At 49.7% G+C, this 26,573-nt stretch overlaps 1 protein-coding gene across 1 annotated transcript; it reads left to right on the top strand.

The window, feature by feature from the left end:
- On the top strand, positions 1 to 22,255 carry RBP3 (retinol binding protein 3). The gene is made up of 4 exons (XM_038410604.2): positions 1 to 3,104; positions 10,350 to 10,540; positions 18,019 to 18,161; positions 19,742 to 22,255. The coding sequence occupies exons 1-4, from the start codon at positions 57 to 59 to the stop codon at positions 20,068 to 20,070; spliced, it is 3,711 nt and encodes a 1,236-aa protein (XP_038266532.1). The 5' UTR covers positions 1 to 56; the 3' UTR covers positions 20,071 to 22,255.
- Positions 22,256 to 26,573: the final 4,318 nt, after the last annotated feature.

Below are 26,573 nucleotides of genomic sequence, written 5' to 3'. Positions count from 1 at the left end.
GCGTCTCTGGTTTCTTATCAAGGTGCAATTTATTTTCCTCCCCCTAATGATTCAAAATGATTGGGGATACTCTCTTGTTATTATCAGCTCTGGTTTTCTGCAACGTATGTACTGAGGAAATCTTCCAGCCAAATCTGGTGCTGGACATGGCCAAGGTCCTTCTGGATAATTACTGCTTCCCTGAAAACCTGGTGGGGATGCAAGATGCTATCGAACAGGCCATCAAGAGTGGGGAGATCCTGGACATATCAGATCCCAAATTGTTGGCCAATATCTTGACGGCTGGTGTACAAGGTGCCTTGAACGACCCAAGACTGGTGATCTCCTATGAGCCTTTGTCTCCCGTGGCTCCAAAGCAAGAAGATGAGGCTTCCTTCACTCGGGAGCAGCTCCTGGATCTTATCCAGCATGTGGTCAAGTACGAGCAGCTGGAGGGAAATGTGGGCTACCTGAGGATTGATCATATCATCGGCCAAGACATTGTGCAGAAGATTGGGGATTTCCTGGTGGACAAGGTGTGGAAGACTTTGATGGGGACCTCTGCCTTGGTGCTAGACCTGCGCTACAACGCTGGGGGGCAGGTCTCCGGCATCCCTTTCATCATCTCCTACCTGTACGAAGCCGGCAAGGTGCTGCATGTGGACACGGTGTACAACCGGCCCTCCAACACCACCACGGAGATATGGACCCTGCCCCAGGTGCTGGGTGAGAGGTATGGCAAGGACAAAGATGTTGTCGTGCTGATCAGCCGGCATACCACTGGGGTGGCTGAAGATGTGGCTTACATCCTCAAGCACATGCACAGAGCCATCATCGTGGGGGAGAGGACAGCTGGGGGCTCACTGGACATCCAGAAGCTGCGGATCGGTACCTCCCATTTCTACATGACAGTGCCAGTATCGCGGTCTGTGAGCCCTCTGAGCAGGGGTGGGCAGAGCTGGGAGGTCACTGGGGTGCCGCCATGTGTAGCCAGCCAGATGGAGCAGGCCCTGGAGAAGGCACTTGCCATCCTGTCAGTACGCAGGGCAGTGCCTGGCATGATCAGCCGCCTCATGGACATACTACAGGACTATTACACCCTAGCAGAGCGGGTCCCCATGCTACTGCAACACCTCTCTGCCTTCGACTACTCCTCCATCCAGTCTGCCGAGGACCTGGCCACCAAGCTCAATGCCGAACTGCAGGCTGTGTCCGAGGACCCACGCCTCCTGCTCCGGGTCACCACGCCAGGCAAGGCTGCTACCTCACCCGTGGAGGAGGAGATCCCGGTGGCTGCTGACCTGCCTGACAATGAGGAGTTGCAGCGGGCCCTGGTGGACACCGTGTTCCAGGTGTCAGTGCTGCCAGGCAATGTGGGCTACATGCGCTTTGATGAGTTTGCTGATGCCTCTGTGCTGGCTAAGCTGGGCCCCTACATTGTGCACAAGGTTTGGGAGCCCCTCCAGGCCACCGAGAACCTGATTGTGGACCTGCGCTACAACCCTGGGGGCCCATCTTCAGGCGCTGTGCCCCTGCTGCTCTCCTACTTCCAAGACCCCACCACTGGCCCTGTCCACCTCTTCACTACCTATGACAGGCGCACCAACCGCACACAGGAGCACAACAGCTGGGCTGGGCTACTGGGCCAGCCCTATGGGGCCCAGCGTGGCATCTACCTGCTCACCAGCCATCGCACGGCCACTGCCGCTGAGGAATTCGCCTACCTCATGCAGTCCCTGGGCCGTGCTACTCTGATCGGTGAGATCACAGCGGGCAGCCTCTCACACACCCGCACCTTCCCTCTGCTGCAGCCAGAGGAGGACATCACCCAGGGCCTCACCATCACCGTGCCCGTCATCACCTTCGTCGACAACCATGGAGACTGCTGGCTCGGTGGCGGCGTGGTGCCAGATGCCATTGTGCTGGCTGACGAGGCACTCGAGAAAGCCAGGGAGGTGCTGGCTTTCCACCAGGTCATGGGAGCACTTGTGGAAAGCACTGGACAGCTGTTGGAGGCTCACTATGCCATCCCAGAGGTAGCTGAGAAGGCCAGTGTCATGTTAAACACCAAGCGGGCCCAAGGTGGTTACCGCTCAGCTGTGGACTTGGAGACATTGGCCTCCCAGCTCACCAACGACTTGCAGGAGGCCTCAGGGGACCACCGTCTTCACGTCTTCCACAGCCACGTGGAGCCCACCCCCGAGGAACAGTCCCCCAACAAGATCCCCACTTCAGAGGAGCTGGCCTACATCATCGATGCCCTCTTCAAGGTTGACGTGTTGCCAGGAAACCTAGGCTACCTGCGCTTTGACATGATTGCCGAGGCAGAGACAGTGAAGGCCATTGGGCCGCAGCTAGTGCGCCTGGTATGGGACAAATTGGTGGGCACTGACGCGATGATCATTGACATGAGATACAACATGGGCGGCTACTCCACTGCCGTGCCCATCTTCTGTTCCTACTTCTTTGAGCCCGAGCCCCGGCAGCACCTCTACTCCATCTTTGACCGCAGCACCTCCCACAGCATTGAGGTGTGGACCCTCTCCCAGGTCACTGGCCAGAGGTACGGCTCCCTGAAGGACATCTACATCCTGACCAGCCACATGAGCGGCTCGGCGGCCGAAGCCTTTGCCCGCTCCATGAAGGATCTGCACCGGGCCACGGTCATTGGTGAGCCCACCATGGGCGGCTCGCTCTCGGGGGGCATCTACCGTGTTGGCAACAGCTCCCTGTACGCCTCCATCCCCAGCCAGGTGGTGCTCAGCCCCCTCACCGGCAAAGCGTGGAGCGTGTCGGGGGTGGAGCCGCACATCACCATCCAGGCGAGTGAAGCCATGGCTGCAGCCCAGCAGATTGCTGCCTTGCGCGCCAAGGTGCCTGGCATGTTGCAGACAGTGGGGAAGCTGGTGGCAGACAACTACGCCTTTGCAGACATAGGGGCCGACATGGCGACCAATCTTACTGCCCTTGCCCCCAAGGACACTTACAAGATGGTTAACTCTGAAGAGGAGCTGGCCAAGAAGGTGGCAGTTGACCTGCAAGCCCTGTCTGGAGATGCGCACCTGAAAATAGCCCACATCCCAGAGCCCTCCAAGGGCCACATCCCGGGGATTGTGCCAATGCAGGTGAGTCTCTCACACGCTCAGCTAGGGACTCGCTACCATCTGTCATGTGGGTTCTAGAACTGTGTGCGGCAAGTTAAGGACCCCAGCTACATTCCTGGTCCATATTTCTAAACCTCCCAGGTTTCCCAGGCTCCAGCACAGAGGCGAAGGCCCAAATGGGTATAGGGCATGCAGGCCTTTGTAGGGGGACCTTGTATGGGTCAGCAGCTCAGGGCTCATACCAGGTGATGTCTCATACCAGGTGACTTCTGCTCAGATGCTCTAGTATTGCCACGTTGTATTAAGTTGGCCTCAGTAAGTACATTACTTGCATGACCAAGCCTGATGGCATCGATTTTTCAATCTGAGAAGAAGTGTTTGCTCTAGGGGTCTTTAACAAGAGACATGTCCATGCATTTTGTAATCTACCCTTCTGCACGTATAAAATAACCTCACCCACCATCTCATTTTCTGTGACTCCCAGGATTGTAGGGAACTCCCTTATATTGACCATCCTCTCCTAACGGGTCTCCTAATCAACATTAGAGAGCTTGGCCGCGCTTTGCCTTGGAAACGTGGCTGGATAGATGCTAGATGACCTCAAAGAGAATTTGATTTTTAATAATCCACTTTTGCCCCTGCTGTGCAATTTGCCTGGCAGTGCTTCTGCGTCATTCTCAGCTGAGCTGCTCATACCTGTGGAGTGCCCCAGCAAACCCTTTTCTTTGATGTGCTGGAGGGAGCTCCCAGGAGTCACTTGTTAAAATTCCATCACAGATGGACTCAGCCCCTCCTTGGTTACAGCTGTAGCATCCCTGACCCAGACAACTTACCCCTAGGGCTCTTAATGTCACCTTTGGAAGAGTGCCTTATTTTGCTTTTGGAGCGGATCACATGGTCGGGCATCTTCCTGAGGAAGGAGATCCCTGGGCTTCTACCCTGTGAGGTCTTTAGCTCATACAATTTATCGAGGGGGGTGACCCTGTGCCATGCTCTCAGCCTCTGTCCCTGGGGATCACGATTGAGCATTTCCAGGGAAGGGCACTTGTTTTAGGTTTGTTTGCCCAGAGGTGCTGCCCCTTTCCTTGGATGTGAGAAAGAATTTGTGCTAAAAACGGGGAAACTAATCAATGGATTCTCCGTTCCATTGCTCACCCACCTCCCAGTGGTCCTGGGGCATATCCCAGGCTAAAGGGGAACTTTTGTGGGAGCTACTTGCTAAAATATGGGCCACACCTCACTGGTGATCTGCTGTCAGGTCCGTAAAAGCACCATCTAGCAAGTCAATCCCCCCAGCCCGGCATGTAATAGCTATTTATGAGTGTCTGTTATTGCCTGGCGAACCCTGATTGTTGGAAGCAGATTCATAGGATAAAAATCTAACTTAGCACCTCATAGGTGAAATTCCAGCCCCGGTGAAGCAATTGGGACTTCAGTGGGGTGAGCAGTTCACCCCACACTCAGTAATGCTTCTGTTCAGTCCTGCTTGTCCAGGGAAGGCATTGGAAGAGGTAGGATGGCTCCTCCGTAAGAGTAGATGGGGAGAATGGAAAGGAGTCGGTAGCCTCCAAGAGGGAACGCATATCTCAGGAGCAGAGAAGGTCTGAGAGTCAGCTACAGGTGGGGAGCAGTCTGGGAGAAGATTCTCTCATGGTAGAGTACGAACCAGGGGAGGGATAAGGGCTGGATAAGGGGAAGCTGGGCTTGGGGAGTTGCCAGAGCCGAGAGCAGGAGTGGACTAAGAGCTGGAGGTGAAAGCCTCAACCCGGTGACAGGGAGAGAGCAGTAGAAGCTGGGGACACTATTGTGCGGAGCACTGGGGCAGTAAGAGGGCCCACAATGCTCCAGCAATGTCCCGTCTTCGCTCTTTCCATAGCCAACTACAGCAGCTGGCCAAGGGCCAGCAGTGAGTTCAGCCCAGAGTAGCACCATCACCCCACAACTCAGATGGGGCCCCCGCCCCCCTCTTGACCCTCTTTGCAGGATGGACATTGGCCTCTGTCTTGCTCTAGCTGCCACAAGGGGCTGCTGTCTATGCATTTTTCCTGAGAACCCCAGTGCCACTGTCCAGAGAGCACATACCTCAAGGTCACGTTGAAGCTTGCATTCCCAAGTAGCAGACTGTAGTAGATGAATCTTTCCCAGGGCATTTTCATTCACTGCCATAATAAACCCTCCAGTTTACTGCCTATATCCTTCCTAAAAAGAAAGGCACCAACCTTCAGAGCCAGCCAGTCCCTCAAAAGTGGGGTTTGCTTTAGCTTAATAAAGCAGAAGAAAGTGATGATGTGCGGGCGGAAGAAGGGGAAGGATGCAGGTGACATGCATGTAGCCCTGGTGTGTCCACCCCATTGGAATAGCTGCTAAACCAGCATTTAGCGAGTGAAGAGATCTCTGTGATAGCGGCAAGGTCAGTGCTAGCTGGAGTTCCCTGGTGCAGAAATGCTAGTTGCCCCAGTCAGGTTTCCCAGGGGCTAGCATTATGTATGCATTTGCTGTTCAGAACATAGCCCACACTTTTGCTGTGCTGCAGGGTTCCATATGCTCACGGATGCCCTGTTCAGCAACCCCGGCTCCAACTCCCCAGGCTTATCCTCTGGGCTGATTCTCTCGTCTCTCTCTCCCCCAAACCACAAAGTCTCCAAGGACTTTTCCCTTTGCGTACTGAGACGTCCATGTGAATGAACACCCAGGCCCTGTAAGTTGCATGGGGCTGGGGCAGAAAGGACATGCTGCCTGATTTTTCCACACGTGATGCACTAAGTTCAGATGACAAGGGTCACAGATGGGGCCCTCGCCTCCAAGCTCCCACTAACCCCCTACATTTAGGGTTTAATTTTCTGAGTCTCCAGCTGAGAATAGGGCCCCTAGTAACCTCCTCACTGCACATCTCTAGTAAGCAGGATTCATTTTAAACAGCAACTGTCCTTGCATCTCAAATCTTCCCTTTCCTAGCTAAATATTACATATGCACAGTCTCTAACCCCAGGGGTACTTTCTGCGGTATTGTCAGTGTTTGGGGAGGATCAAGGGGGTTTATGGACAGTTCAGTGTGAGTGGGGAAGGGTTGCTTATGTCTTTTTGCTTGGTTACACTAATGAATAAAGGCATAGCACTTTGCTTAAAGGGACAGTGTCAGGACAGGGGTAAAAAAAATCAATACCTATTGTATTACCAGCCGATGAAAGAATTTAACTGTGGGCCCAGTTCTCATCTGGTGTATACAAGTGTAACCCCATTAAAGTCAATGGAACTGTGCCAGTTTACACCATCTTAGAATCTGACTCCTATAGAAATCTAATGGACTCTCTGCTGTTTATTTCCTTTTCACATTTCGCTCGGGCTGGACCACAGCAACGCGTTGACCCAGATCTCCAGAGCTCTCTTCCAACCCTAATCTTCTATGTCCCTTGCTTTTGCCTCTTTCTGATCCTCACACACTAGCACAATGCAGTTGCATGTAGGATTCACAACAACGCAGCCAGGGCCATTTTTTTTTTAAGTAAAAACACCATACACAGTCTGTTTAAAAGTGCCTGTTCATTTCTGGGTTTTGTAAAACTGATTTTGAATGAAAACCTAAATTTGGCTGCCTACAGTGTACTTGCAAGCTTTCCTTTCTATTATAATATGCCACTGTATTTGTCTGGAAATAAAAATGTTGCAAACTATAACTCCAGCCAGAATATTAATTTACAGGATACCTGTTCAAATAGCTCTGTAGCAGTGGGCCGGCTACTGTGTTTGTGCACCACTGCTCCCTGCTGGGTAGAATTAGAACAGCCCAGTTGTGTGTTTTTCTTGACACTCTGGCTGGTAGAGTGCTGTGATGACATGAGAACCTCAGTTTTCATTTTAAAAAGAAGTAAGTTTCTAGAATTGCTGGTTGCAGAGAAGACATGACCTGAATGTAATTCTGATGGTTTAAAAACCACATGCTAGAGAAAAAGAACCCAAAATGTATTTTTTTTTAAATCTCATGATTTTTAAGCCATCAGGATTTCAAGGCCGTATGACCCATCATTTTTGGATGTCTGAAGCTGGCAATGCTGTTTGTTTATAGTACAGAAGCACCTAGAGGCTCTGAGATCAGAGGCCCATTGTGCTAGGTGCTGCACAAACACATAGTAAGAGACATTCCCTGCCCCAAAGACAAGAAAAGAGTGGGAGAGGAAACTGAGGCAGGGAGCAAGACAGTGATATGCCCAAGGCCATAGAGATTATCAGTGGCAGAGTCAGAAATTAAACCCTACTCTTTGAAAGCCAGGCCAACGTCTTAGTCCTGCATCATGCCACACCATCTCATTCGTGTAGCATTACTATTGTGCGCTCAGTGTTTACAGGACAGGGCCCAGAGACCCTATCCTGTCAGTTTATAGCAATTCTTCTGTCACTCAAGTGGCATGGGCCTGGTCTGTTGGCATGGGAAAAATCTACATTCTAATCCCCACAGCTTGCAGTGTTCTTTTTATTAAGACTCAGAGAGCTTATATGTAACAATTCAACCCTTTTAATTTAACCATGCTGTCATGAATTTCCAATTGTGCGAGAGGGAATAACTCACTACTGTCAACCACCCACGTTTAAAAAACAAACCAGCCATCAGGCCACTCCAAATCATGAGATTTAGAAAGAAAGAAAGCTTTTTATTTGCCTTCTAGCTTTTGAGCCATTTGGATGCTCATATTTTCCAGTTTTTCACTACAACCATCAAGGCCAGGTGGAGAGACTCTCCTGTTCACATGACTTCAGGAGCTGGGGCTTTAAGACAACCTCCAATTAAACACAAGACTCACAATAAAGTCAGGAGATCTGGCGACGCTTCTAACAAGTGTGGCACTCCAAAATGGGCACAGATTTGTTACAAGCCTGTTCAATGAGCGCGTAAGAAGCTGGATCATAAACCATGTAAATGTGAACAAATACAGAGCTTATTCTTAACCAACATGCTTAGGGGCAGTGGGTCATCCCTGATATAGAGCAAGGCCCCACTCTCAGCTCACTCTTACTTCTCCCAGATAACTTGTTTGCAGTCCAAAGTACTCACAGTAACATTCCCCTACCTAGCATCCAATTTACAGAGTCTCAAAATATCCAGTTTCCTCTAGCCCTTCCCCCCAGCTAAGGGATTCCACAGCCTCCTTTCCCAGGGCTGTGATATAGCTCAAGCCAGCTTCCCCAGCAGTCACATTCCAGCCCCACTTCACAGAGTTTCCCTTTCAGCAAAAAGAAAAGGAGTACTTGTGGCACCTTAGAGACTAACAAATTTATTAGAGCATAAGCTTTCGTGAGCTACAGCTCACTTCATCGGATGCATTACTGTAGTCTGTAGCTGTAGCTCACGAAAGCTTATGCTCTAATAAATTTGTTAGTCTCTAAGGTGCCACAAGTACTCCTTTTCTTTTCGCGAATACAGACTAACACGGCTGCTACTCTGAAACCTTTCAGCAAGTCAACTAACAGCTAGGTTTTGATCCTGGTCAGGTGATACCTCTCTGATTACCACCTGGCCCATTCACTAGCCAGTCCTCTCCTCCCTTAAACACCTATTCCTTAAAGGGGCCATGTCATGGAACAGAGTGGGCTGGCCCAGAGCTCCTCCTTACTCTCTAATGGGGCCAGATCATTGTGAAGGTATATTCCAGGGATCTGTGCTTACGGATGAAGTCTTATTTGTAGGTTAATTGTTACTGAGAAGAAACATCTGTAGATGGGTTTTTTTCTGACCTCTCCATTGCAAGGAGGGGTTCAGCATTTCTGCACCAGACCAAAGCAGCATCAGAACAATGCAATGAACTCTGGCTTTTTTCTTTAAACCCTGGGAAGATCAAGTTGCATGGCTGTCACAGGCGTGAGTGACAAGGTCAGCAGTGTTGAACTGATATGTCTGCAGCCCAGACCGCGGTGTTGTTTTCAGAGGGCACAGAAAGAAAGAGGGGCAGAAAGGGAATCCACTAGGCAGTTCTTGTGTTTAGGTCAGTAGCTGGTACCAGGAGGGACTCGGGATCAACGGTCAAAGTTTTGGCATTGCAAAAGGCACTGGGATGGTGGCAACAAATAGCTTCAGGAGCAAAAAGGAAGAAAAGCCCTGGGCCACCAACTAGCACTGCATAATGGGCTAGCACTCAGAAGACCTGGTTCATTTCCTACCTTGGGTGAGTTACTTCCCCTCCCTGTATCCCAGTTTTATCATGGAAATAATGATACTCCTTTGTGATGCAGGTGGAGATTTACTGCTGGGAAGGGGGCATTTGTACTTGCAGAGGCAAAACCACTATCAATAATGTACATTTACCTTACACTGCTGGGCTGCATTCAGTCTGGGCAAGCTTTTCTTATTACTGCCATAGCTGAGTGTCCCATCAGCATTTATAAAGGGAGCCTCTCAGCTCTCCAGTAGGGTGGGGACGTTTAATAGGGGGAATAAGGGATTTGCCCAAGGTCACATGGACACTGTGGCAGAGCTGGGATGTGCATCTAGGGACCAAGGATGTTGTTCCATTCTCAGAGGCGTGCAGGCAAAGCACTGAAGTCTGACCGGAGGAGCAGGCTGTGGCCCCACTATAGACAGGGGTTACAGGGACTAGAGCCCTGCCCCTGAACCTGACAGGACCCTACAACAAGTGTCGAGTCTGGCGTATGCCGGGTGGGAGAACAACTGGATCCTGTTGGACCCGATTCAGATCAGCTGTCCTCCTCCTGACTGTGGGGTTGTTGTGTTGGCATCTGCATGCCCTGCTCTTGCCAGCCATCGCCACCTTGTTGTGCTGTGAGCGTGCCAAGGAGTGCTCTAAAATTAGGCCCAAGCAGACCTTGCCCATGGACACAGTTCTTCTACTCGTTAGCTACACCTTGTCTTTCATTATTTGTTTTCTATGTTTGCCCTGGAACATACAGATGAACAAAATAAAGTTAATCACTGCCCTGCATGTGAGATTCCAGACACATGTCCCACATATAAGCATTTTAGCACAAGGGCACCATATGATATTCCTGACACATGTACCACATATTGGAATCTTAGTACATGGCCACCACATGATACTCCTGACACATGGCCACCACATGACATTCCTGACACATGGCCAACATATCAGACTCTTAAAACAAGTCTCCCACATGACATTCCTAACACATGCCCACCACATGACATTTTTAACATAAGATTCCTAACATATGCTAAAGCTGACACATGTGATTCCTCTCCAGTCCTATGCCAAGAGTGCAGTGCCAGATAATGATTTTTTTTTTTTGCAACTCTTTCAGATCCTTTCCCCAGAAGTATTTGAAGATCTGATTAAATTTTCTTTCCGCACCAAAGTATTTGAAAACAACATTGGCTACCTGAGATTCGATATGTTTGGAGACTGCGATCTTCTAACCCAGGTGTCTGAGCTGCTGGTGGAGCATGTGTGGAAGAAGATCGTTCACACAGATGCATTAATCATAGACATGAGGTAAATTCTGGACAGAAATTCACCACATATTCTGTTTAACTATCATTTTATTTGAAACAGTGAACTCACAGATTCCAAGGCCACATGGGACCATTGTGATCATCTAGTCCAATCTCCTGAGTAACGCAGGCCAGAGAATTTCCCTAAACTATTTCATAGAACAGAGCTTTAAAAAACATATCAGATCTTGATTTAAAAATTGCCAGTGATGGAGAATCCACCACGACTCTTGCTACATTGTTCCAATGGTTAATTACTCTCCTTGTTAAAAATGTACACCTGAGTTCCAGTCTGAATTTTCTTCAGAACTAGATGTATATGGTTCACTGTCATGCCATGTCAGCTAATACTGGGGATGAAATGAAGAAAAGGAAAATTCAGAGTGAATATCCAAGAAAATTTCCTAACAGTGAGATCTATTAGCATATGGAATGATGTCTCAAGGGAAATTGTTCCATCACTTGGGACATTGAAAACTAGATCGAAAAACTAGGAAATATACCATAGCATAATATTTTTCAAAGTTTGGGTCGCGACCCAGTACTGGGTCATGGCATGTCAGGTACTGGGTCGCTCTGGTCAGCACCGCCGACCAGGATGTTAAAAGTCCCGTTGGCAGTGCTGCCCAGCTAAGGCAGGCTAGTGCTTACCTGCTCCGATACCACACTGTGCCCCAGAAGCGGCCAGCAGCTGGTCCAGCTTCTAGACAGTAGGGCCATGGGGCTCTGCGCGCTACCCCTGCCCCGAGCACTGGCTCTGTACTCCCACTGAGAACTGGTGAGGGGTGGTGCCTGCAGGCGAGAGCCACACAGAGCCGTTTGCACGCTTCCGCCTAGGAGCCAGACCTGCTGCTGGCCACGTCAGGTGCAGCGCGGTGGGCAGTGCCAGGACAGGCGGGAAGCCTACCTCTGTACCCCAGCTGCGCCATTGACCGGGAGCTGCCTGAGGTAAATCCATGCCCCAATCCCTGACTCAGCCCTGAGCCCCCTCCCCCCCAAACCTGGAGCCCCCTCCTACATCCCAACTCCCTCATCCCAGGCCCCACCCCACAGCCTGCACCCCAGCCCACAGCCCTGACCCCCTCCCACACCCCAACCCCCTGCCCCAGGCCTGAGCCCCCCAAATCGGAGCCCCTCCTGAACCCCAACTCCCTCATCCCAGGCCCCACCCCAGAATTTTCACCCCCAGCCCACAGCCCTGACCCCCCTCCTGCACCCCAACCCCCTGCTCCAGATCAGAGCCTCCTCCCACACCCTGAACCCCTCATTCCCAGCCTCAGCCCCACCCCACAGCCCTCACCCCTGCCTCCCAACCCTCTGCCCTAGTCCTCAGCCCTTCCTACACCCCCAAACCCCTCATCCCCAACTCCATTGGATTGCAGGCATCAACAATTATCTTCAACTGGGTCCCCAGAAAAAAAGTTTGAAAAGCACTGCCATAGGAAACAACCCTGAACTGACACAGGGCTGGGACCTCCCAGCTGTTTTCCATCTCTGATCTCTATACAAGCACTGACTGTATATGCCTTTGTTTACCTGCATGTGTTGATTAATGATATATTTTATTATAGGTGATGGTCAAGTGATTCACTAGCAGAACAATAGATATCACTATGGGCTGCACTAAGTTACACCAGGGGATCAGTGCAGATTGGTTTACGAGTGAGGAGCGTGGAGGTGGCCCAGCCATTAGCCCAGTTGCAGCAAGGCACTTAATCACATGCCTAACTTTAAACAACAACATTACTGAGCCACCCAACATATGAAAAACAGTACATATTCTTAAGTGTGAGTTGCTGCTGCTCTTTGTCTTAGCAACCATCTACAGAGGTGCAAATAGTTCGCTTTTACACAGCACTCCCCTCAGTGGTTTTCTTGCCTCAGCCCAGAGTTACCGTTTATGAGGCCCCAACACAACTGGCAAATATTTACCTAAAAAATAAACCCAGTGTCAGAAACTGTTTCAACCCTCAAGAAACACACACGTTGATTACAGTCAGGAGTCTCGCCATATTTGGCATTTTGCTTAAAGCCCCAGCTCCTGGAGTCTGGTGATTCTATGAGAATCATCTCCGCTTTCATTTTTTAAAAAGTAGATTTCTAGCCCTCGTGGGCGCAGCAAGAAGCTGGAAAAGGAGACACACGCACACATCTGGGCACAGAATCCAGTACATAGGACCCAATGTTTATTATAGTTTTAAAATTTTGTAACTTTTCAGCCAATCTCGCGTTTCTTTGAGGGGCCCAATGTCTGATTTATGAACGCTGGAGACTGGCAATCACATTGTTATCTAGGTCTGGCCCTCATCCCTGTGCTATCTGAGCCCCTCACCATCTTTAATGGATTTATCCCCGCAACGCAGAGCTGTTGTCACCATAGTTCAGATGAGGAACTGAGGCACGGAAAGACTAAGGCCCAGATCCTCAAAGGTGCCTCACTCCTATTGATCGGGACCTAAGTAACTCGCCTCCCATCATACAGGAAGTCTGCAGTCAAGCAGGGACTTGCACCAGGTCTTGAAAGTCATAGACTAGCACTCTAACCACTGGACCATCCAGGCTGGATTTTCCACAGCAGCTCATATTCCTAGAAGCAGGACACATGTATGGTTAGACACACAAGGCGTGGGAGGTGATATCTTTTTATTGCACCAATCTCAGTTGGTGAGAGAGTTGAGTAGCCCAAAAGCTTGTCTCTCTCACCACCACAGGTTGGCCCAATGAAAGATATCACCTCCTCCTCCTTGTCTCTCTGATATCCTGGACTGACACGGCTACACCACTACTGCGTATAGACAGTTAGTTAGTGCCGCTGTATTATTATTATTGTCTTGTCAAAACACTCATCGTCCCAGAGCTCTCAACAGTGGGCTAGAAAATTTGCAGCAGCCCCCCCACGGATTTTCACAGACAGGAGGCATTTGACATTTTCTGCTCCTTCCATGTCCTGTAGATTCGATCAACTCAACACCACGTGAAATCCGCACTGCATTCTGGGGACTCTCCTTAATAGCATCCTGGTGAGAAACATTTGTCATCCTCCCTACCCGAAGAAAGTGACCTCAGTGACTCAGATAGTCAAAGATCGGAAGGGAAATGGGCAGGGTTCTTTGGCTGAATTAAAGTGGTCTTGGATTGATGGCATATGAAAAATAATCACTTTCATTTACAAAGAGGCATTCCTACACCAAAGGGCTTTACAAACTGGTTTCAAGGATCACTTCCCCTCTCTCTGAAAGGACGCTGCCTTTGGGGGGAAAGCTTGTAATTGTTTAACAACACTCAGCAATGCTACGGGGCAGTTTAAGACAGGAAGTGAAGAAGATTCTCTTGCAATTGTAGAGGGAGTTTAGGCAGGCAAAACGTAATTGCTTGAGATAGGCTGGAACCAGGGATGTTAGTGAAGAGGTTCCACTCACTGCAGGTGCATCTCCGTGAGACTAGGTGTGGGATTAGCTCTCACCCCCTCCTGTCAGTTACTCACACTGTGGCCCCTCTCTTGCTCTCTGTGACTCAGGGTGCTCTCTCTTCATGACTCAGCCCTCTGGCCAGGTCACTCTAGTGTCCCCCCAACTTGTGGGGTAACAAAGTCACACCAGACAAGCTGTCTCAGGGGGTCTTTTGTTTCATGTTGCCAGGTCTTGTGCCACTTTCCCAGAGGCTGGGAGGGGAACCCAGGCCCACCCGCTACTCCAGGTTCCAGCCCTATGACTAGCAATCCAGCTCTGCTCAATCTCTGTTGCAGTAGCTGTTTTCCTGGGCTCCTTTCTACCCCATTCTTCTCTCTCCTGGCCTATCTCTGGGTTTACCTCCAGAGATTCCTCTGCTCCCCATGGCTACTTTACCCCTCTCAGCTGCTTGTCAAGTTCCCCAGTCCAGGGCAAGACCAGCATTTACTCTTCCCCTGGATCTTCTCCTTGTCCCTAGCCAGATCTCTTTCCCTCTATGGAATGATTGCAGACCTCCTCCCTGCTCTCACTTCCTGGCTTTACACTCCTAGCCCAGGTCCCCCCACAGCTGGGCTTCACCTGTCATTAATGCTTAGCAATCCCTGATTCCCTTCCAGGTGCAGTGTCTAAGGTTAACTGGCCCATCCTGGCCCACATTAACCCACTCAGGGCTTGTGTGGGGTAGATACCCCATCACTCACCCTTCCTGCAAAGGGACCAGAGGACACCAGTTCTTGCTGACAGCATGTTTTGAGGTTTCAGCTTTGTCTGGGTTCCATACTGGAACAAAACCAAATCTGTCTGCACTAAAGCAAAGCTGGGTCTAAATGCCTCAGAGTGGGCATCGACACGTGGGGAAGTCCAGGTTCAAATCCCAGCTCTGCCTGATGCATGGCACAATTTTTCATTCCCAGATCATGCTGATTCCAACAGAGCAGAAACTTGAATCTGGGTTTCCTATACCCCAGGGCAGTACCCTACCCACCACCCTAGAGAGCGTGAGAGATTCCCTCGCTCCCAGCTCCTCGCTCCCCAGCCTGACAGTCTTCAGCAAAACTGAAACATCTCGGTTCCAACAACATTTCATTCTGTCAGAAGTGGTCTGACCTGCCCAGCCTCACCCTGGCTAGCACCTCTAGTAGCGCGGCTCTGCGCTCAGGATTGCTCTACACTTACTGACAAGGAAAATGGCATGTGCTGAATTACCAATATCTCTTGCTGCAGCCATGATGCTCTTTAGTGTAAGTTCCTCAGCCTAGCCCAGCCCAGCCTGATATAGACCAAAATTCTGATCTCTGTTACACTGGTGTAAATCTGGGGTATCTGCATCGGAGTCAGCAGAGTTATTCTGAATTTACACCATTGTAACAGAGAGCAGAATTTGGCCCATGATTCCCCTTCCAAGATCTTTCTAATTTCATTATGGGGGGAGAGAGGGGGAACTCATCTCCTGCCCCCAGCTGGCAGTGAGCTCATAATGACAGTCCAGCAGGAAAGGGACTGTGACTGGAGCCCAGTGTGGTTCAATGGAGTTCATGGTGCATGGCAAGTGGAAAGCTAAGGGTCCGGGCTTATCCGTTCACATCCATTAACCATGGCATTGCCTCCTGCATCCTATTCAGAACCCTCCAGCATTCTGCACACCCCTCATTACAGTGACAACTGCAGCAGCTTGGGCTGTGACAGGTACAGCTGGATCCCTGGGATGTATTGGCAGCAGAGCCTCCCTATACTCTTCCCCAGCATTTTTCATCCCTAGATCTCCACATGCATTACAAAGGAGGTTGGAATCATTATCCCCATGTTACAGATGGGAAAACTGAGGCACAGAGTGACAGAAAGAGACTTGCCCAGGGTCACCCAGCAGGCCAGTGGCAGAGCCAGAACTAGAACGCAGGTCTCCTCTGAATCCCAGTCTAGTGCTCTATCCACTAGCACGCAGGAGAACCGTGTCTCAGGCTGATTTGGCTATCACTGACTCCAGCGTGAGTCTACTGTGGCCGTTCCCACATTGCGTAGGAAACTGGGTTGATTTCCCTGTCTATGATGGAATCACCCCCCCCGGATTCTACTAACCCCTCCCTGGGCTGGAAAGCCATTTTTTTGCCTTGGGATTTGGCTGGATTGCACTAAACATCAGTTATCGCCAGATCCTACTACAAGGTCTGTGCCTTCCCCCGGATGTTAAATTACAGCAGGGGAACACCTTGCCATCATTAGCTGGGGAGGAAGGGCTAAACATTTCCAATACAGTGCACCAGACTGTGTTCTGATTGAAATGGGAAAATAAATTAACTCATTCTTCTCCTCTACACCAGCATGTTGAAATCAGCCCCGGGATGCAGGGCAAAGGGGAAATACTTGTAGCAGCCTCTTGTTACATCTCTGTAGCACATTACATTAATGTGTGTATACGTCTGCTATGCATCAGACATACAGATTAGAGATGCTCCGGACTGCTCACTCGGGGCCGCTTTACACCACAGCAGTACAGCACATATGGCATTTATTTACAGGAGAGAAATGGCCGGTGTCATTAATGGTGATGTGTTTAAAAGGCATGGTGTGTCTTTGCAGCAGGAGCTCCATCTGGGGTGATGCATCTATGACTTATATCTTGAGCTGCTGATGTAGAATTAAAAGGGAGACTCTTAGTTTAAAAATCATGGTCCAAAATTCTCAGCCATGCATGCCCTAAGTTAGGCACCTGCATGAATATTTAGATACCCAAATACGCCAGCTGATTTGATGTGGTGCTGAACACTCACAGCTCCGATTGGCTTTCGTGGGCAGGGCAGGGGCTGAAAATCAGGCCCCTTATTCTGGTGCCTAAAAATGGAATCCAGTGTCTAGATTTACACAGCCAAGTTTGAGCGGATTGGCTCATTTTTAAAAGGCCTTTGCTTCTGCTAGTAAGAGCCTTAGGTTAATAAACCCAGAGAACTATAAGAATGTCATGTCCCCATTATGCCGCTTGTTTACTTTGTGCATTTTGGGGTCAGGGGGTGACCCAGGAAAATAAGCCTAATGAGTTTCACTTCTTGTTTCTGGTCATGTTCCCTTTCAGATTCTCAAGGGCCAGCACAGTTCTGCAACGTTAGGGATACAAATACTGCGGGGCAGAATGTACTATGTAAGTGGAAGCCATAATGTCTAGGCCATATTATTGGAGGTGTGCAAGCAGTTGCATTCGCTGCCACAGCACCCCCTGCCCTTAGGTCAAGGTACTGCAGGGGTCCTCACCTCTAGCACAGCTGTTGCTCACCTCTTTGACCATTTCTGTCCACAGCTTAGCCCTCTGGCTCAGTCACCTGTAGTCCAGCCCCTTCTGGGGCAACAGAGAGTCCAACCTCCCAACAAAAGACCCTTTTACCCTCTGGGGCAAGTCCTCAAAACACCTGTCCTGAGCTCTGTCCTCAGCCCCATCCCAGGTGCAAAAATCCTGGTAGAGGAACTCAGACCCACCTTCTGCTTTTGGTGTCAACCAAGCTAGGTCTACTCCTTCAGATATGCTACTGCTTCCATGGGCCACATCCTACCTCCTAGCCCCTCACACTGCTTCCCAGTAGCCTGTGGTTCACACAGCCTCTCCTTTGGCTCCCAGCCTTTTCCCTGCTCCATGGTCCTCCCCTGGAAACCAGGACTGCCCCACTGCCTTTGCTGGGGCCCACCACAGGGACTAGTTCCATCCCTGCAACCATCTTCAGCTTATCATCACCATGCCCTTCCCAGAGAGGGGAAACACCCTACCTCTTCTATCCTAGTTCTCCTCCCACTGCCTGGGTTCTCGCTCTCTTTGTAGTCAGCCTTGAGCCAGTCACAGCTGCCTCACTAATGATAATTAAGCCACCAGATCAGGCTCAGCTTGGGGGTAGCTTAAAGGACCAGCCAGCCAGTGACAAGACACTACAAAGCAGACGCTTGTGGAAGGGAGATGGGCAGGGCATGGCAGTTGTACTATTTGCTACAAGTTTTCAGTTATGTCCTTACATGCTTTGGATGAGGGGTTTTTTTGGTTGCTTTTAAAAAGGTACAATATTGGAGGCCCCACTTCCTCCATAGCAGCCCTGTGCTCCTACTTCTTTGATGAAGGGCACCCAGTTCTCCTGGACAAAGTCTACAACCGACCCAATGACACAATAAGTGAGATCTGGACCCAGCCGCAGCTCGCAGGTGAGTTACCAATTGCCCTTTGTGAGAGCTTTTCCTTTCAGGTGATGACAGGTACTCTCTATCTATTTCCCAGACCCATGGAATGCTGGTTTCCTAGCAAGCCATCAGAGACAACGTTCTCCTACTACTAATGGCCAAGCCTGTATGGAGAATGGAAAAGCAATGAGCAGAGGAAAATGATATACTTCAAATGTCTGAGCTCCCTAAATACTGATCTTAAAGTTAAGGGGGGAAATTGCTGACAGTGCTGGCGCAAGGTGCTGCACTGACGGCCATAATTAGACATGGTTAGCACTCTGGAGCAGCGTGAATTAGTGACTTGTTTGAGCATGCTGCAAACCCCGAGAACAGACAGAATCCCATTGACTTCAGTGGGAGTTGGATCCGGCCCTATGTATTCACTGTGATTACTGGGGATATCTTCTAGGAGATGTTCATTTGTTGGTGGCATGAGTTGTTTTTAAAATGAATTCTCTAAGAGAAGCCTGGAGCATGAGGTGGCCCCCTTGCTTATCGCTCAGAGTTGGCTATCTAATAAGATCCCAGGATTGTCACTCTATGTGTGTGTCATGCTGAAGTCTAGAATGTCTGTACAGTCCACGTGAAGCAGCTACAAGCACAGCCAAGAGCTTTTTGTTCAGAACATCGCCAGGTTCCATCATCACTGGGTTTGGCAACTGTCCCGACCAATTTGCATGTTCTCTGCTTTTTTTTTTTTTTACACGTAATGAATTTGAGCCATGCCACAGCCTGGGCTCTCGCCTAATCATTAACTATAACACCATGACAGGTTTCAGAGTAGCAGCCGTGTTAGTCTGTATTCGCAAAAAGAAAAGGAGTACTTGTGGCACCTTAGAGACTAACAAATTTATTTGAGCATAAGCTTTCGTGAGCTACAGCTCACAGGCACCTATGACAGACAGATACTTAAAGAAGCTTTAAAAGCTTTAAAAAGACCAGATTTTTAAAGAAGCTTAGGATCAGATTTCCAAGTGCTCAGCTCCCCTTGCAACACCTAGGGCCAGATTTTCAAAGAGCTTAACGCCCAACTAGCACTCAGTGTGCTGAACTATTTTGAAAATCTGGCACCAAGAGAAAAATCTACTGCTCCAATCTGGTTATGTAAGGGACACAGACAGGTCAGTTCAGATCCCAACTAGAGATTTTCTATAAAAGGGTTTGGCAAAACCTCTGATCAATGGAAATGTTTTGCCTTTTGTTTTTTATTGTGTTTGAACTCCACAGAAAGCCCTGTGAATGTAAAACATGTCACCCCCCTCTGCACCCCCTCCCCCCCCTCCATTTTCAACTCAAGCACCATGGCAGTCTTGTTACTGCAGGAGAGCCCCAGAGGGAAACTGACGCTGCACTAGTGAAACTGACCGGCCTTGCTTACCGTGTGTCATTGGAGGGGAAAAAAGCAAATTCATACCCTTCAAGCTGGGGAGTGAGTGAGGGTTTCAAAATTCTTTCAGGGGCTGTAATGCCAGGTGGGATGGGAAAGGGTTAATCTTCAATTGTGCCTCAGCAATTTTTTGAAAGTGGATCTTTGTAAGGACACTTGCTCTTGCCTCTCACAGGTGAGCGGTACGGCTCGCAGAAGGGCTTGATCATCCTCACCAGTGCTGTGACTGCTGGGGCAGCTGAGGAGTTTGTGTATATCATGAGGAGGCTGGGCAGAGCTTTCATCATCGGAGAAGTGACCAGCGGCGGCTGTCACCCTCCTCAGACCTATCATGTGGGTGACACCGGCCTCTACATCACCATCCCCACCTCCAGATCCGTGACTTCTGCTGATGGCACCTCCTGGGAGGGCGCAGGGGTGGCTCCGCACCTGGAGGTGCCAAGCGAGACAGCTCTCATCCAAGCGAAGGAAATGCTCAATGCACACCTGCACAGTTCCCAATAGACTGGCTGGTGCAGCAAGCTCCCCGCCAGAGGGATCTAGGTGGTGCTTTTCAAAGGCGCTTAAGGGGGTTAGGTGCCCAAATCTCATTGATTTCCTAACTCCCTTCAGCCCCTTTGAAAATCGCAGCCAAGGCTCAACGGGGGCATGACACACCCCTCTATGGTGGTGTTTGTGTGAGTGTGATGAGTACAGAAAGTCCATCGTGTTTGCTTTGGAAAATAACGTGTATGTTCCCCCTCCTGTGTCCTGAAGAGAAGTGAGAAATAGATGCAAGGGCCCAATTCCCAGCTGAGTTCATCTCCCGCCTGGCTCCTTGTTCACATGTTCTAGAAGGACCCTTCTCCACCAGTCCCGGCACAGCCTACCTGTATTTCTGGAGTTGCATTCCTAGTACTCACTCCCTCAGCTCACAGAGAGACGGGTGGGGTGTGGACAGGGAAAAGGCAGTGGTGTGACTCTGCCCCCAATGTGCCAGCTAGCATAGCTAAACCAGCGGGTCAGGGTAGGAAGAAAGTAACCAGCTTCTAGTCAAAGCCAAGAGCAGATTGTGCCCAGCCCAGGAGCAAGGGGGAAAGTAGTGAAGAACCTACCTTGCCGAGGCACAATTCCCTCGCTGGGCTCATCCTGGGATGGTGCAGTTACATGGTTCTCTTGGCACAGAGTTAGTTAAGGGATAAGTGAGCCCATAGCACCCAAGTATGGTAATTGACATAAGCCCCAATCAACTCAATACATCTCTGAACTTCAGGAACCCTCTGATCTAGTTGTTTGTCTGCCTGTGTAGGATTTATAAATACCCTCCGCTCGCTGCTGTCTGGGCCTGAACTCTGTTGCTCAATCCCATCTCCACTAAATACCTGTTTGAAGGCCCTGAAGGAAGTAGATGAGCTAGTGTAGGCACCCAGGTTTGGAAACTGGTCTTCAGAAGTTGAGTTAGACGTCGCCTTTCTGCAGTATGTAGTGGTTACACGTTGGGTTTGTTGAAACTCAGTGTGCAGATTTAAAAAGAAAAAAAATTCTGTGTTTTAAACACTGAATCACAAAGAATATTTTCAAAGATTGACCTGGAAAGAGTTTTAACCATCAAATAGACTTTGTATCATTTCTGTGATGTTCACCTTTTCAACATCACTCAGTGAAACTAGACTGTTCAGACTTCGCTTTCCATTCATTTTCATGGCTGGGTTTCTCGACATGCAGGGGACTGTTTAAATGGATAAAAGTTTGTATAGGACCTTAGCTAGTCAAAGCATTATATAAATGACAGGTATTAAAAACACTAAATCTGGCAATGCCCACAGTTGTCAATGCATTAATAAAAAACACCGTGAAAATATTTGTATCCATACTAGGTTTTGTAAAAGCCCCTTTAAAGTCTAAATGAGCTAGCTTTGCTTCTTTTGTTTTCCGAAACACAAGTCTATATTTCCATGTGAACAAAGGTCATCAAGTGTGAATGTTCCTATTTGCTGTTACTTACTGGCTATTTATTAATTATTTTCCTGTTTTAAAAATTTCAGTCATCCAGTCAGGGGCCAGAAATTCTGCCATGTGACTTAAGTGACAGCACTAATACCAAATAGAGTTAATACTTCAAAACATACCTGTGGACCAAAATTTGTTCCCATGAACTACATGGTGATGATTTACAAATGACAGACACATTATAGAAAACGGGATCAGTCTGGGAAAAGAAACAAAAAAGTTACATTTTCTAAGCTAATCTATTTGCAATGGATAACTCAGCCAGCTCTGCTGAATCCCACTGGATTTGTCTTCACTAGAAAGTTAGGTCATGTGAGAACATGACCTTGAAGAGTTGTGTTAATTTACACAATGTTAATCATGATTTAACACTTAAGGGACACAAGTACTATTGTGTTTAACACACCATCAGCTAGTCACAGTTAAACTCTACAGGGCTTAAAATGGACCAGCTGATGGGGTATTAAACATGTTTTGTCCCTGTCTACGCTGACTGCTAAGTCATGATTATCATCATCTTTGTTAACACAATGCCCAAAGATTGTGTTCTAACTGACCTAATTTCTCAACAAGAAAGACGAAGGCCATTGAAAACCATTTGTATGAAGAGAGATTGAAAAGGCTGAGGCTGTTAACCAGAGAGAAGAGATGAATAAAAGGGGATGTGATAAAAATACTCAAGATAATGCATGGGGAAGAGAGGGTAGCCCAGGAGCTCCTGTTTCCCATCTCATAATCTACAAACAATGAAACTGAAAGGAGGCAAATTCAAAATAGAGAAAAAGGAAATACTTGGAAAGGGAAGCCTGTGGAACTCGATGCCATTGAAGCCAAGAGCATAGCAGGATTCAGAAAAGGACTGAACACGTCTATAAACAATTATAACATCAGGCGTTATAATGGTAAATACAAAAAAATCTTTGATGTAAACTCTAAAGATGGAGGGTTTAGATCCCTTCCAATCTCCAATGGCTGGGAGTCAGAAAGAAGTTTGTCCTGGGGCAGGTGTCCCACAACTGCAGGGACCTTGAACCTTCCTCTGAAGCATCTGGTGCTGGAGACAAGATACTGGGCTAGTCTGGGAAGTGCCATGTTCCTCATAGAGAGGAGTCCTGGGTGCAAAGACACCACTCGGGGTTGTCTCCCAGACAGCGATGGACATCCAAGAGCACATAACCCCATCCTGAGCAGCGCATGCCCCAGGCAGGGTTTGTACCATGGGGGAGGTGGGAGGGAGAGACAGGAAATGGAAAGCAGAGTACCTTAAGGGTCGGTCTTGGGGCTGGTTTTGCTCAACATCTTCATTAATGATCTGGATGATGCGATGGATTGCACCTTCAGCAAGTTTGCAGATGACACTAAGCTGTGGGGAGAGGTATATATGCTGGAGGGTAGGGACAGGGTCCAGAGTAACCTAGACAAATTGGAGGATTGGACTAAAAGAAATCTGATGAGGTTCAGTAAGGACAAGTGCAGAGTTCTGCACTTAGGACAGAAGAATCCCATGCACTGCTACAGGCTGGGGACCTACTGGCTAAGTGGCAGTTCTGCAGAAAAGGACCTGGGGATTACAGTGGACAAAAAGCTTGATATGAGTCAGCAATGTGCCCTTGTTGCCAAGAATGATAACAGCATATTGGGCTGCATTAGTAGGAGCATTGCCAGCAGATCGATGGAAGTGATTATTCTCCTCTATTCGGCACTGCTGAGGCCACATCTGGAGTATTGCGTCCAGTTTTGGGCCCCCCACTACAGAAAGGATGTGGACAAATTGGAGAGAGTCCAGCGGAGAGCAACGAAAATTATTAGGAGGCTGGGGCATGTGACTTATGAGGAAAGGCTGAGGGAACTGGGATTGTTTAGTCTGCAGAAGAGAAGAGTGAGGGGGGATTTGATAGCAGCCTTCAACTACCTGAAGGGGTGGTCCAAAGAAGATAGAGCTCGGCTGTTCTCAGTGGTGGCAGATGACAAAACAAGGAGCAATGGTCTCAAGTTGCAGTGAGGGAGGGCTAGTTTGGAAATTAGGAAAAAACTATTTCCCTAGGAGGGCGGTGAAGCACTGGAATGGGTTACCTAGGGAAGTGGTGGAATCTCCACCCTTAGAGGTTTTTAAGGCCCGGCTTGACAAAGCCCTTGCTGAGATGATTTAGTTGGTGTTGGTCCTGCTTTGAGCAGGAGGTTGGACTAGATGACCTCCTGAGGTCTCTTCCTACCCTAATTTTCTATGATTCTAAGGGGCCAATAAGGGCAAAGGAGAGAGACGACAGAAGGGATGAAGCAAGTGGGGGAGTGAACACATTGAGGAGACAGGCTCAGAGGCAGGCAAAGAGCAAACCAGAGGCAGAATGTGTGGAAGGACAGGGGGAGGGGAGTGAAGGGCTGGAGAGAGAGGCTGAGGGGAAGGGAGGGAATGGGAGCAGGAAGGGGAGCGAAAGGGACCACACGGTGGGAAGGGAAAGGGAGGAGAGGGGAGGAGAGGAGACGGACCGGGATGGGGGGCAGCTATCACTGTCTCACTTGGGCACTGCAAGTTTCTCTCTTCCTGCACTATGAAGGTCATGGGCCAGGTCCCCAGCTGGTGTACATCAGCATTGCTCCCATGAAGCCTGTGCAGCTCAGCTGGTGCCCGCCAGCCAAGGATTACAGCTGGCAAGGCAAGTGGGGCAGAGTGGCCACATTCAGCGCCGACAGCTGCCGGGGCTCAGGACAGGACGCATGCTGCAGTCCCTGCATCTCAGGGCAGGGGCATCCTGCAGCTCTGGCGAAGATCACTGTGTCACAGTGAAGAGCCGCTGCTCCCAGCAGGGAACAGGTCCCCTCTCACTCATCCTTCAAATTCCCCGCCTGGTGGTTTCCCTTTTCTTGGGTCCATCTGACTCACAGGGACGCTGGCCCCAGGTTCCTTGGCCCGAACACACAGGGCAGCCGACAGGAGCTGTGTTCTGTGGGCCCGGACATGGATGGGCAACCTGGAGCAGTGGACAGGACACTGGGCTGGAGGCAGAAGACGCAGGCTCCATCCCCAGCTCTGCCATTGACTGGCTGGAGGATCCTGAGTAAGACACTTGCGGCCACATTTGCCAGAGTGGCCTCCAATCTGGGGTGCCTCAGTTTCCCACACTGCAGCCATATGATAGCTCTGAAATGGAGCTGTGAGCTGACAGTGGGGACCCCTCAGGCCTGAAGAGCCCCCCTAGGGCCAATGGGGACAGCAGAGATCTCCCACCGCCTTCCTGCAATCCCAACTACCAGCACATGTTCAGAGAGCTCTGCCTGAGTCTACTGACCTCCATCTTTGGGCTCCCCTAGTGTCACCCACTGCCAAAGGGGCTAGGAGCCCTGGCATGTTACTGGTTTCAGAGTAGCAGCCGTGTTAGTCTGTATTCGCAAAAAGAAAAGGAGTACCGGTGGCACCTTAGAGACTAACAAATTTATTAGAGCATAAGCTTTCGTGAGCTACAGCTCACTTCATCGGATGCATTTGGTGGAAAAAAACTTGTTACATGTTACTGGGGTCAGCAGCTCAGAGCACATGGACTGGTCTCCCTAACCCCCGCTCCTTCTGGGGACCACAGATTTCCACCAAGGAATGGCTGCCGCTTGATTTATTAGTTCTTTGCGGCTATGGACAGAGACAGTTTCATTCCCTGGATAGTGACCTTGGTGCCTCCGTCTCTGACTACAGCACAACAGCCCTGGGACCACACCTCCCAGCCAAACACCAGCTAATTCACTCAGCCTCCCAACTCCCCTGTGACTCGCATTTCCCAATTGGCTGACTGAGACAGAGAGCGTGAATGACTGGCCCAGCTAGGTAGTGGCAGAGCCGGGGCAGAACGCAGAGCTGCTGGCCTTCGGTCACAGCCTTTCTTCTCCAGCTTAAAAATCCTGTTCCTTTCCTCCTTCACTCAGGCCTGAGGGGGATGCACAGAGCTGCACTGGAGTTAGTCCTCAACCCCTGCATTAAGTCCCTCCACCTCCCCAGCCCCCTCTCTGCTCCCCGGAGTGCCGGCTGGTTGTCCTTTCATCTGCACCAAGTTAAATGTTCGGACTCCTAGATGTGGACTGAAAACACTTCCCGGGTGATGCAGTTGTAGGAAGTTTGTTTTTCTTTGTTCTGTTTGGCTTTCTCCTCCTTTCTCCAGCATAGCTGGTTCTGCAAGAAATCGAATCCCTCCATTCTTGGACGGACACACTCATCAAGCCCTCGGATCGCTACCCCTTCCTGCTTCTCCACGTGGGCACCAATGATACTGCCAAGAATGACCTTGAGCGGATCACTGCGGACTACGTGGCTCTGGGAAGAAGGATAAAGGAGTTGGAGGCGCAAGTGGTGTTCTCGTCCATCCTCCCCGTGGAAGGAAAAGGCCTGGGTAGGGACCGTCGAATCGTGGAGGTCAACGAATGGCTACGCAGGTGGTGTCGGAGAGAAGGCTTTGGATTCTTTGACCATGGGATGGTGTTCCATGAAGGAGGAGTGCTGGGCAGAGACGGGCTCCATCTTACGAAGAGAGGGAAGAACATCTTTGCCAGCAGGCTGGCTAACCTAGTGAGGAGGGCTTTAAACTAGGTTCACCGGGGGAAGGAGACCAAAGCCCTGAGGTAAGTGGGAAAGCGGGATACCGGGAGGAAGCACAGGCAGGAATGTCTGTGAGGGGAGGGCTCCTGCCTCATACTGGGAATGAGGGGCGATCAACAGGTTATCTCAAGTGCTTATATACAAATGCACAAAGCCTTGGAAACAAGCAGGGAGAACTGGAGGTCCTGGTGATGTCAAGGAATTATGACGTGATTGGAATAACAGAGACTTGGTGGGATAACTCACATGACTGGAGTACAGTCATGGATGGTTATAAACTGTTCAGGAAGGACAGGCAGGGCAGAAAAGGTGGGGGAGTAGCACTGTATGTAAGGGAGCAGTATGACTGTTCAGAGCTCCGGTACGAAACTGTGGAAAAACCTGAGTGTCTCTGGATTAAGTTTAGAAGTGTGTGCAACAAGAGTGATGTCATGGTGGG

This window comes from Dermochelys coriacea, chromosome 7, assembly GCF_009764565.3.
Source record: "Dermochelys coriacea isolate rDerCor1 chromosome 7, rDerCor1.pri.v4, whole genome shotgun sequence".
NCBI lineage: Eukaryota > Metazoa > Chordata > Testudines > Dermochelyidae > Dermochelys > Dermochelys coriacea.
Note: the sequence above shows the minus strand (reverse complement) of the source record. Positions and strands in the feature narration are given on the sequence as shown.

What these genes read in the sequence shown, in the direction of transcription:
- RBP3 (XM_038410604.2), top strand. Translation starts at nt 57, where the DNA reads ATGATTGGGGATACTCTCTTGTTATTATCAGCTCTGGTTTTCTGCAAC. An exon ending in CGGGGATTGTGCCAATGCAG is followed by an intron (nt 3,105 to 10,349) that starts GTGAGTCTCTCA and finishes CAACTCTTTCAG; the next exon opens with ATCCTTTCCCCAGAAGTATT. An exon ending in GCATTAATCATAGACATGAG is followed by an intron (nt 10,541 to 18,018) that starts GTAAATTCTGGA and finishes GCTTTTAAAAAG; the next exon opens with GTACAATATTGGAGGCCCCA.